The 12,197-nt window shown below is 46.2% G+C and overlaps 1 protein-coding gene across 1 annotated transcript in view; it reads left to right on the top strand.

Annotated features, from left to right (window-relative positions):
* Positions 1-2,391: 2,391 nt before the first annotated feature.
* Positions 2,392-12,197, top strand: part of LOC126416774 (iron-sulfur cluster assembly scaffold protein IscU) — a 57,155-nt gene continuing 47,349 nt past the window's right edge. Inside the window, exons 1-2 of the mRNA XM_050084632.1 lie at positions 2,392-2,606; positions 2,694-2,918. Coding sequence (XP_049940589.1) covers positions 2,514-2,606; positions 2,694-2,918 — 318 coding nt within the window. The 5' untranslated portion in view covers positions 2,392-2,513. The remainder of the gene's footprint in view (positions 2,607-2,693; positions 2,919-12,197) is intronic.

Here is a 12,197-nt window from a genome sequence, read left to right as displayed (position 1 = left end):
TAGAAACAAGTTGTTCTCACTAGATCTGGGGGTAGTTACCTACTGTTTTAAAAGTTAATGTACGAATAATCATGATTTTTACATGTTGCTTTTATCACTTTTATCCGTCACATGCTGCTTCAGAGCTACAGCATAGATGCTCATGGTTCCATGGTGTAAATCTAACAACATTCGGTCCATTTAGTACATCTGTGTACTTATGTCAAGAACAACTGCTCCCTCACTTTGATTTATAACATGGTGGATCTCTTGTTCTTACCACTTTCGAATTTGAACCTCATTTTGTTTGTCAAATACTGCATATTCTCGACAGAAAGACTTCCCGACGTTCTGTTAGCGCCCAGGTTAATCATCAGTGTTCAGAATCATCTTTCCCTATTCCTATAGTTAATGCCTTTTCAGATTTACTGACCTGTGTGTAGCCTCTTTTGATAGATACTGACGCAGACCGAGTAGGTTCCTGAGTAGCTGCAAGATTAGATTTCTTAAAAAAAAAAAAAATGGTTCAAATGGCTGTGAGCACTAGGGGACTTAACTTCTGAGGTCGTCAGTCCCCTAGAACTTAGAACTACTTAAACCTAACTAACTTAAGGACATTACACACATCCATACCCAAGGCAGGATTCAAACCTGCGACAGTAGCGGTCGCGCGTTTCCAGAAAGTAGCGCCTAGAACTGCTCGGCCACCCCGGCCGGCAGATTTCTTTAAAACAATGGCTAACTCACCTACTTCTAATTACTCATGTAGTGAGCTATCTAGTGTAGATGCGCAATACTCTCTGTCTCTCTCTCTCTCTCTCTCTATTTCTCTCCAGATTGCCAGAACCGCTACCAGCATGGACATCTGATCACAAATGCTTACCTCGATCACCTCTAATCGGTATTAGATCTTTCTATATATTAAGATCTAACTCTATTGGTAATATGGTAATATGTTTCATACAGGTAAACGACATCCTCATTAATTAGCCCTTTCACTGCAAATCTATACTACATTTTTCGCAAAAAGTCTATAAAGTTGAGCAAAGTTCGGAATTACTATTCTCTGCCAATATCCTGTATTTCTTCTAATCGATGGTTTTGGCCGCAAGTCAATCGATTCTCAGTATTGTGTTGCATTTACGTCCTTGTGAGTGACAACTATTGCGACTTAATCCGTCTTCTCATACTGACTTAATTGAACATCACTATATTGTGAACATTGTTCGAATTACACACACACACACACACACACACACACACACACGTTACTAGAGTTCCTCACGTATCACACCAGACCCTGTAGAACACCATTACTTTATCAGTTCATCACCAACTCACAGGTAGGTTTGAAAGGACACGATCGATTTCCTTCCCCATCCTTGAAACATTCGAAGTGTGGGCTCCATCTCTAACGACCTCGATGAAGAACGGGCGTTAAACCCTAATCTCTCCTTCAACTTCATATGTATCTCTCTCGAGAGGCAGTGAAGACAAGATTAAACTCATTACAGTACACACGGCTGTATTTAAGCAGTCCTTACTTGAATAGTTGATGTATTACTTCCTCTTCACATTTTGCTTAAACTTTTATTTTTAGGATAATTTAGTAACGTCTAGCTGTTCTAAAAACTGGCTTGCTGGCGCCATTAAGTTTTTATTCTATTTTTCCAAATCTAAAAAGTGCATGTATCATCGTTCTCAGATACGTAACTTCTGACATTAGTGCTGCTACTCAGGAAACAGCTCTGAATAGCAATGTTAAGCTACGTATTTGACAATATACCCATTAGGAGACTTGCAGTTTCACTTACGCATGTTCGTATAGTGAATGTTGGCGCTGGAGAGCTGCAGGTTGTTACCTATAGCAAATTTATTAGCCAGATGTCATTGTCACTTCTAATCTCGTGTTGCCTAACCTTCTCTACCATTGGCGTATAAATTATTTCTTGTTTTATGCCCTGCACTGAAATCCTCCAGAGCCATAATGAAGTTACATTCGGGTATCGAGTCGTAAATAAATTACTTGGCTAAAGAATTTCTTCCGTAGTTCCTCTTCTTTATCATTAGATAGAGAATGTTCCATTGTTGAAGGTGTTATTAAGCCACTGGGCCACTACAGTACATAACATAAAAGTTTTTCTACTTATTGATTACTGTTAGTGTTCTTTTGAACGTGAAGCATGGAGAGTGAAAATAAACGTTTATCAACAAAAACTCATTTTCTTCTCAAACCCACGATGCCGTTACGAAAATAAAATGAGCGTAATTAAAGCGTCACAGAGTATATGAGTATTTCCATTAGATTCTGTTGAGTGACAGCAATCGCTGCTATCGGTCTGTTGCTGTAGTGCTAGTATTCGTGATATAGAAGGCAGCGGTATTATTGACTAAAAAACGAAATAATTTTATCTCTGGTACTATATTGATGTTTAGTCTGTTCTGCAGCAGCTGAGAAGTACGCACTACGCAGTTCTTGTGGTGCAACAGCAGAAAATTTTTGTGCAATAGAAGCGCAACGATAGTTGTGCAGTATGTCGTTGATCAGAGGGCTTTCAAAAACTTTGCGGCCGTCTCTGCTGAAAGTGCGGTGCACAAGTACCCCAGCATTGTATTATCATGAAAAAGTAAGATATTTAGGCCTACTGCGCAATACGAGCTTTCTAAGAAATGAAAATCGGAAATAGACTATTGTGTATCATTGGTTTTGACAGGTATTGGATCACTACGAAAACCCAAGAAATGTGGGATCACTGGACAAGAATGACAGCAGAGTTGGGACCGGGTTGGTTGGTGCTCCGGCGTGCGGTGATGTGATGAAACTTCAGATAAAAGTAGACGATAACGGAAAAATTATAGACGCCAAATTTAAAACATTTGGCTGCGGCTCAGCAATTGCTTCTAGCTCGTTGGCAACAGAATGGGTCAAGGGGAAAACTGTAAGTAAAAATTGAATTTTATGCACCATATGTAGTGTTAATGTGCACTTTGGCTTGTTCCACATCCTGAGGGGTCTGTGGAACTTGAGTGAATGAGAAGTTATTGTTATTGAAAAATACATTCCTGATAAAGCATGGGGGTGCATAGAGTGTGCCATAGTAGAGGACAGCAACTTAGTTTTTTCATCCTAACAAATTTCAACACACGAATAACGTTCAGTGAAGCTTTTGTAATTGTATATTTTATTGTAAACCACCATCTGTAGAGTCCTGTAGTGTGACACATTTAATTTAAATACAATATACATTTAACTACAAATGGTCAGTAATCCTACCCAGCCTAGGTCTCTGGCTGCACTAAAGTTAAATGTTGAGGACATTGTTCCTGCGGAGTCTGGTGACAGTGCTACTAGGAGAAAGACTAACTATATTTGTCACTGGTCACATTGGCTCATTTTCAGAAGAATGTGCATCACGTGTTCCAAACCCTTCCAACTTCTTGTAGCATAGCCAAAGGTGATAGGTGACAAACTGGTTGTGCATTGGTGAAGCCAGTGAATGTGAAAACCAAATGAAGGTTGTGTTAACAAACTGACTGGTATTACAGCCTACTGTTCATGTCTGTTCCATACACACAAGGGGGTTCTGGTATGTAGCTTTTACCCAGAAAAGCGCTGGACTAATTATTCAACAAGGTTTTTCCTCATACACACATTGTGCTGAATAAATTCTATCATGGTGCACGGCCTTCAGGGATATGGAGCATGTCAAACTTACACTTAAATTGGCAGAAGCACCCAATGCAGGCTACGTCTGTAAAAAGTGCTAGCAAATAATTAGAACTAATGCTAATCTACTCACATTTATGATTTCAATAATTGTGTGTGATTTTCATAATTATTAATGGGTGCAATTGGCAGTAGTTGTAATTGATTGTAAATATATTATACATAAGTCTAGAGTACCCTATTGACCCTGGACCTTGCTGTTGGTGGGGAGGGTTGTGTGCCTCAGCAATACAGATAGGCCAACCAAAACGTCCCCCCCCCCCCCCCCCCCCCCTGCGGGTTCGGGTGTTAGAATAGGCCCACGGTATTCCTCCCTGTCGTAAGAGACGACTAAAAGGAGTCTCAAAAGTTTTGGCCTTATGTGATGGTCCCATCTCAGCTTTGACCTCCATCTTTCTAAATTCTTCCGAAGAGTGAGCCGATTGGGGAAGGGCGCCTTACATGGTGCACTGTATCTGTCATGCTTTGAGACCTTTAGCCGGCTTTGTCGTCTTTGCAATACTGTCCCGCCCGTTTTCCATCTCTTGGGCGAGGATACATTCCTGGGTGTGATTACCACTATGCACTATGCAGTGTTGCCTTTTGCTGAGACGACGACCTTGGACATTTTTGCACCTAAGATCCAGCACGGTAGCCAGTCCGTTGTGATGGGACTGCCATGTACCCTGTTTGTTGTAGCCCCCTGACAACACAGGGATCGCTCTGCTGATGCCTGCACCGTTAACTCTCCACTTATGCCAAGGCATAGATGCCTATCCTCCTGGGGCATCGAGACTCCTGGCAATGGCCATCCTGCCAGATAGCCCTTGCTGAGGCTGGGTGGCGCCCGTGGGGAGGGCCCTTGGTCGGAGTAGGTGGCATCAGGGCGGATGACCCGCAATGAAGCGTGGTACATCACCTCTCACTGGTGGCCAGCCACCAGCAGTCTCTAAGCGTTCGAGGGCTCACATTAAAGCTAACGTGTATGACCCTAAATCGTTCCCCTCCCTGTCCACACCATGGGGGGGAACGAAAGTCTATGAATGACAGTGAAACATATTTGCCCCGGTATCTTGTCTGTACAAGAGCTGATGGGGAATCCTTTGTATCCGTGAAGCCTCAGTTCTTTGTAGAGAATTTAGAGGACAAGTTCGGGGAGGTGGAGGGCTTGTCCAAAATGCGGTCTGGTTCAGTCTTGATAAAAACAGCATCCTCTGCCCAGTCACGGGCCTTGCTCGCTTGTAAGAAGCTGGGGGATGTTTCAGTTACTATCACGCCCCATAAAAGCTTAAATATGGTCCAGGGCATTATTTTCCACAGGGATCTCCTTTTACAGTCCGATGACGAGCTGTGCGCCAACTTAGAGTGACGTGGTGTCCATTTTGTCCGGTGCGTCCACTGGGGTCCGAGGGATCATAAAGTTTCCACCGGTGCCTTCATCTTGGCCTTCGAGGGTGACACATTACCTGAGAAGGCCAAGGTGATGGTCTACCACTGTGATGTAAATCCCTATATCCCTCCCCTAATGCGGTGCTTCAAGTGTTGGAAGTTCGGCCATATGTCTTCCTGCTGTGCTTCCAGCCTTGTGTCTTGATTGTGGTCATCCTTCCCATCCTGATACTCCATGTGCCCCGCCTCTCATCCCCCTTGCTCGCTGGACTGTCCGATTCTGCAGAAGGAAAGGAAAATAATGGAATACAAGACCCTGGACCGACTGACCTACACTGAGGCTAAGTGGAAATTTGAATGGGTTCATCCCATGCACATGACGTCTTCTTATGCCGCCACTGTCACTCCTGCTACAGTTCCATCAGCTACAACACTTGCAGTCAGCTCTGAGTCGAAGGAACACACCTGCCCCCGAGATGGTGGGGGGCTTTTCCCTCCCTGTTGTTCCTGCATCACCTCCCTCGGAAGCAGCACCACCTCAACCACTGGGGACACCGGTCCCCACTTCCAGGCTGGAGAAGTGTAAGTCTTCTTCGGCTTCTCTTGCTAGGAAGGGATCCCTTGGGTCACTCCCTTCCCAGGTTCCTCCCAGCAGCACAGCAGACACCCACCAGTGGCTGAAGAAGCCACAGATCGCTGGTCGTAGGGCTTCGCAATCGTCTTCTGTCCCAGAGACTGACTCCAAGAAGCCCTCCCAGTGAGGGCAACCAAGGGATCAGTGCGAGAAAGCGAAAGTGAGGACCCATAAGACCAAGGAAGCTGCGGTGGCACCCCACTCCACCACTTCCCACAAGCTCTGCGTCTGAGGATGAGGTAGAGATTCTCGTGTCTGCTGAGGACCTAGATCTCGCCGGACCCTTGGACGCAATGGATGTCACTCGCACGGGTACTGAATCGGTGGTAGCAGGTGACACAGTGGTGTAATCTGGCTTCCCAGCCCCTTCACACCTTTCTCAGCCATGGACAATGCCATCCTCCAGTGGAAATGCAGCAATTTCTTCCACCATCTTGCCTAGCTCCGACAACTTCTCAGCCTTCACCATTTCTTCTGCATTGCTCTTCAAGAAACTTGCTTGCCAGCGATGCGAATCCCGCCCTCCGTGGCTATCGGGGTTATTATAAGAATCGGGCAGCTTATGAAAGGGTATCTGGTGGTGTCTGCATCTATGTCCTTCTCTCTTCACAGCGAATCTGTCCCTCCACAAACACCTTCAGAGGCTGTCGCTGTTCGGGTGTGGATGCCACAGGCTGTTACTGTCTGCAGTCTGTATCTTCCACCGGATGGTGATATCCCACAGCATGTCCTGGCTGTGCTGATAGCCCAACTGCCGCCACCTTTCCTGTTACTGGGCGACTTCAACACCCATAACCCGCTGTGGGGTGGGTTGGTGGCAACAGGTCGAAGTGCCGCCGTTGAGAATGTATTGACACAACTCGACCTGTCCCTTTTAAACAATGGTGCCTTCACACATTTCAGTGTGGCGCATGGCACGTACTCCGCCATCGACCTTTCGATCTGCAGCCCTAGTCTCTTACTGTCTGCCCAATGGAGTGTACATGACGAACTGTGTGGTAGTGACCACTTTCCGATCTTTCTGTCACTGCCACGGCGTCACTCTTCTGGGCGCCCTTGCAGATGGGCTATGAATAAGGCTGACTGGGACTTGTTCTCCTCCATTGCCGCTATTGAGCCTCTTTCTAATGCAGCCATTGATGCGGTGGTTCACTCTGTCACCACCGGCATTGTTACTGCCGCAGAATCTGCCATTCCCTGTTCTTCTGGGTCCCCTCAGTGGAGGACTGTGCCTTGGTGGTCGCCTGCCATTGCCGAGGTGATTAAAGATCGCAGGCGGGTGCTCCAGCGTCACAAGCGCCATCCTTCCTTAGACAACCTCATTGCCTTTAAAAGGCTCCATGCGTGGGCCCACTGCATCATTCGCCAACACAAGCAGGAGTGCTGGGAATGGTATGTCTCCACCATTGGCCTCCATATCTCTCCATTGCAGGTTTAGGCCAAGATTAGTGGCTATCGGACCCCTGTCAGCGTCCCTGCGCTTTCCCTGAATGGAGCAGTTTGTGCTGACTCCGACATAATTGCAAACCGCTTAGCAGACCATTTTGCTCTCAGGAACGCTTCTGTGAATTACCCACTGGCCTTCCGCTCCATCAAAGAGTGGTTGGAATGTCGGAACCTTTCATTTCACACTCGCCATCCTGAATCCTACAATGTTCCATTCAGTGAGTGGGAATTCCACAGTGCCCTAGCCGCTTACCCTGATACAGCTCCTGGGCCAGATCACATCCACTGTCAGATGCTGAAACACCTCTCAGTGGACTGCCAGTGACGCCTCCTCGACCTTTACAACCGGTCAAGGGTGAGTTTCCGTCACAGTGGCGGGAAGGCATTGTTATCCCCGTTTTGAAACCTGGCAAGAACCCATTGGCGGTGGCCAGCTACCACCCGATTAGCCTCACCAATGTTCTTTGCAAGTTGCTCGTACGCATGGTGAGCCGGCGGTTGGGTTGGGTACTCGAGTCTCGGGGCCTTCTGGCTCTGTCTCAGGGTGGGTTCCGTAAAGGCCGCTCTGCCGCCGACAATCTGGTGGGCCTGGAGTCAGCCATCCGTATGGCCTTTGCCTGCCGTCAGCACCTTGTCGCTGTCTTTTTTGACTTGCGGAAGGCGTATGATATGACACGGTGCCATCACATCCCCTCTACGCATCATGGTTGGGGTCAATGGGGTCAGCTGCCGATTTTCATTATGAAACTTTGTCGCACTGTACCTTCCGCGTGCAAGTTGCGGCCTCCCATAGTTCCCCCCGAGCTCAGGAGAACAGGGTACCACAGGGATCTGTCTAAAGTGTCTGCCTGTTTTTAATTGCAATTAACGGGCTCACTGCGGTGGTGGGAATGTCTGTCTCAGCTTCCTTGTATGCTGACGACTTCTGCCTCTACTATAGCTCCATTGGCATTGCAGCTGCTGAACGTCAGCTGCAGGGCGCTATCAGCAAGGCGCAATCTTGGGCTGTGGCGCATGGCTTCCAGTTTTCGGCTGCCAAGACCTGCATTATGCATTTCTGCCGGCGAACTTCTTGCTGTGTTGGAGACACATTGGTTTTTAGGTGTGGTATTTGATGCCCGGTTGACAGGCTCCCACATATTTTGCAGCTTAAACAGATGTGTTGGCGGCATCTTAATGGTCTGCGATGCTTGAGCCACACCAGCTGGGGTGCCGACCGATCTACCCCCTTATGGCTCTACCAGGTGTTAATCCAGTCCCGCCTGGATTATGGGAGCCTGGCTTACGGTTCAGCATCCCCTTCTGCATTGCGGGTGCTGGACCCAATCCTTCACAATGGTATCCGACTTGCCACTGGAGCATTCCGGACCAGCCCTGTGGACAGTATACTTGTGGAGGCAGGTGTCCCTCCACTGCGGTTATGGCGCAAACATTTACTGGCCGCTTATGCTACACATGTTTGTAGCTTGCCCGGGCATCCTAATTATTGTCTCCTGTTCCCTCAGTCGGTCATCCATCTCCCAGAATGTTGGCCCTGGTCGGTTTGTACGATCGCGGCCCGCGTCAGAGAGTTTTCTCCGGGCTTGGGCTTTTCCCTCTTCCACCTCCTTTCCGCCCCCCTTCATACACCCCCGTGGTGTGCGCCCCACCCTTGCCTTCGGCTCGGATTGGCAGAGGGCCCGAGGGACTCAGTCCCTCCGGAAGCCTTCTGCTGCCACTTTCTTTCCATCCTTGCCACGTATCAGGGCTCTGGTGTTGTTTACACTGACGATTTGATGATTGCTGGACGTGTCGGTTATGCTCTCACTGTAGGGGACCATTACGAACAACGCTCATTGCTGGCTGGCTGCAGCATTTTCACTGCTGAGCTGGTCGCCATCTTTCGTGCCCTAGAGTATATCGGCTCCTGTTCAGGTGAGTCCTTCGTTATCTGTAGCGCCTCCCTGAGCGGTTTATGAGCTATCGACCAGTGTTTCCCTTGCTCTTGTCTGGTGATGGCTATCCAGAAGTTCCTCCATACCCTTGCCCGTTGCGGCCGCTCTGTGGTCTTTGTGTGGACCCCTGGTCATGTCGGCATCCGGGCCAATGAACATGTTGACTGCCTGGCCAAACAGGCCACCAGTAAACCAACTGTGGACATTGGCCTCCTGGAGACTGATTTGCGAGCAGTCTTACGCCGCAAAGTTTTCGCGCTATGGGACGCTGAATGGCGCGATTTGACCGCACCCAATAAACTCCGTGCTAGCAAGGAGACGACGGCTGTGTGGCGGTCATCCATGCGAGCCACTCCCAGGGACTCAGTTGTCCTTTGTTAGCTCCGCATTGGCCACACCTGGCTGACACACAGATATTTACTGTGCCGTGAGGACCCGCCTCTGTCTCGCTGCAGGGTGGCTTCGACAGTGGTCCACATTTCGCTGGCCTGTCCCCTTTTAGCAGGCAGACATTTGTGCTGCCTGATATGCTCCCTGCCCTTTTAACAGATGACACTGCCATGGCAGGCTTAGTTTTGCGTTTTATTTGGGCAGGGGGCTTTTATCACTTAATCTAAGTGTTTGTCCCCTTTTGTGTTGAGTCTGGCTTTTGGCCTACGATTTTAGACTGAATTTTTAGTGTGTTTTTTCAGTGGTTGACTTTTCCTTTTTTGTCTCTATGGTCGGCCAACCACTGTCACACTCTGTGTGATTTCAATTCCATTTGTCTGGTCTCTGTCTACGTCTTTCTTGTCGTGTGTCGTCTTTTCCATTGTTCGTTTTTATTCTGTGTGGGTGTTTGCAATTTTGGAAAAAGGGACCGATGACCGTAGCAATCTGGTCCCTTTACTCCCACAAACCAACCTACCAAAACGGCCTTGCTGTGCTGGTACTGCAAACAACAAGGGGAAACTACAGTTGCAGTTTTTCCCGAGAACATGCAGCTCTTAAATGATGATGGTATCGCTTTGGGTAAAATATTGCAGAGGTAAAATAGTCCCCCATTTGTATCTCCGGATGGGGACTACTTAGGACATTGTTACCAGGAGAAACAAAGCTGGCATTCTACGGATCGGAGTGTGGAATGTAAGATGCCTTAATCGGGGAGGTGGGCTAGAAAATTTAAAAAGGGAAATGGATTGTTTAAAGTTATATATAGTGAGAATTAGAGAAGTATGGTGGCAGGAGGAAAATGACTTCTGATCAGATGAATACAGGATTATAAATACAAAATCAAATAGGGGTAATGCAGGAGTAACTTAAAAAAAAAAAAAAAAAAAAAAAAAAAAAAAAAAAGAAAAGAAAAATAGGAATGCGGATACACTACTGTGAATGGCATGGTGAACGCATTATTGTAGCCAAGATAGACACGAAGCCCACACCCCCAGGTTTATATGGCAACAGGTTCCACAGATGGGGATATTTAGGAAATGTGTGATGAGATAAAAGACGTTATTCAGATAGTTAAGGGAGCCAAAAATTTAATAGTCATGGGGGCTGGAATTCAATAGTGGGAAAAGTAGTAGGTGAATGTCGACTGGGCGAAAAGAATGAAAGTGGAAGCCGTCTGGTAGAATTTTGCACAGAGCATAATTTAATCATTGCTAACACTTGGTTTAGTAATCATGAAAGCAGGTTGTGGACATGGAGGAGACCTGGAGACACCAGAAGGTTTCAGATTGATTATATAATGGTTAGACAGAGATTTAGGAACCAGATTTTAAATTTAAAGACATTTCTAGATCAGATGTGGACTCTGACCACAATTTATTGGTTATGAACTGCAGATTAAAACTGAAGAAAATGTCTAGAAAATGAGATCGACTGGAAGTGCAAAATGGCTGAGCAGGAATGGCTAGAGGACAAATGTAAGGATGTAGAAGCATGTATCACTAGGGATAAGATAGATACTGCCTACAGGAAAATTGTAGACGTTTGGAGAAAACCACCTGTACCAATATGAAGAGCTCAGATGGAAAACCATTCCTAAGAAAAAAGAGGGAAAGCAGAAAGGTGGAAGGAGTATGTAGATGGTCTGTAAAAGGGATAGTATGGAAAGGGAAGAGGACATAGATGAAGATGGGAAGGGAGATATGATTCTGCATGAAGAATTCGACAAAGCACTAAAAGGCTCATGTTGAAACAAGACCTGAGAGAAGACAACACTGCCTTGGAAGAGCCAGCCATGACAAAACTCTTCCATCTGGTGAACAAGATGTGTAAATTACCGAACTATCAGAATTTAATAAGTCACAGCCACAAAATACTAACACGAATTCTTTACAGAAGAATGAAGAAACTGGTAGAGGCCGATCATGGGGAGGATCAGTTTGGATTCCTGAGAAATGTAGAAACACGTGAGACAATATTGACTGGAATACTCGCTTTCAAATTCTGAAGGCGGCTGGGGTAGATTACAGAGAGCAAAAGTTTACTTACAATTTTACAGATTCCAGATGGCAGTTAACAAGAGTCGAGGGGCATGAATGGGAAGCAGTGGTTGAGAAGGGAGTGAGACAGAGTTGTAGCCTATCACCGATGTTATTCGCTCTGTATGTCAAGCAAGCAGTAAAGGAAACAAAAGAAAAATTTGGATTACATATTAAAGCCCAGGGAGTCGAAATAAAAACTTTTAGGTTTGCTGACGAAGACGTAATTCTGTCAGAAGCAGCAAAGGACTTGAAGAGCAGCTGAACAGAATGGACAGTATCTTCAGAGGAGGATACAAGATGAACATGAACTAAAGCGAAACGAGGATGATGTAATCTAGTTGAATTAAATCAGGTGATGCTGAACGAATAAGATCAAGAAATGAGACCCTTAAAGCAGTAGATGAGTTTTGATATTTGAGAAGCAAAATACTGATGATGGTCAAAGTAGAAAGGATATAAAATGTATACTGGCAATGACAAGGAAAACATTTCTGAAGAAGAGAAATTTAAAATCGAGTATAGATTTAAGTATCGGGAATTCTTTTCTGAAAGTATTATTTATATGGAGTGTAGAGATGTATTAAAGGGAAACATGGATGATAAACAGTTTAGACAAGAAGAGAATAGAAGCTTTTGAA

This window comes from Schistocerca serialis, chromosome 8, assembly GCF_023864345.2.
Source record: "Schistocerca serialis cubense isolate TAMUIC-IGC-003099 chromosome 8, iqSchSeri2.2, whole genome shotgun sequence".
NCBI classification, from domain to species: domain Eukaryota; kingdom Metazoa; phylum Arthropoda; class Insecta; order Orthoptera; family Acrididae; genus Schistocerca; species Schistocerca serialis.
Note: the sequence above shows the minus strand (reverse complement) of the source record. Positions and strands in the feature narration are given on the sequence as shown.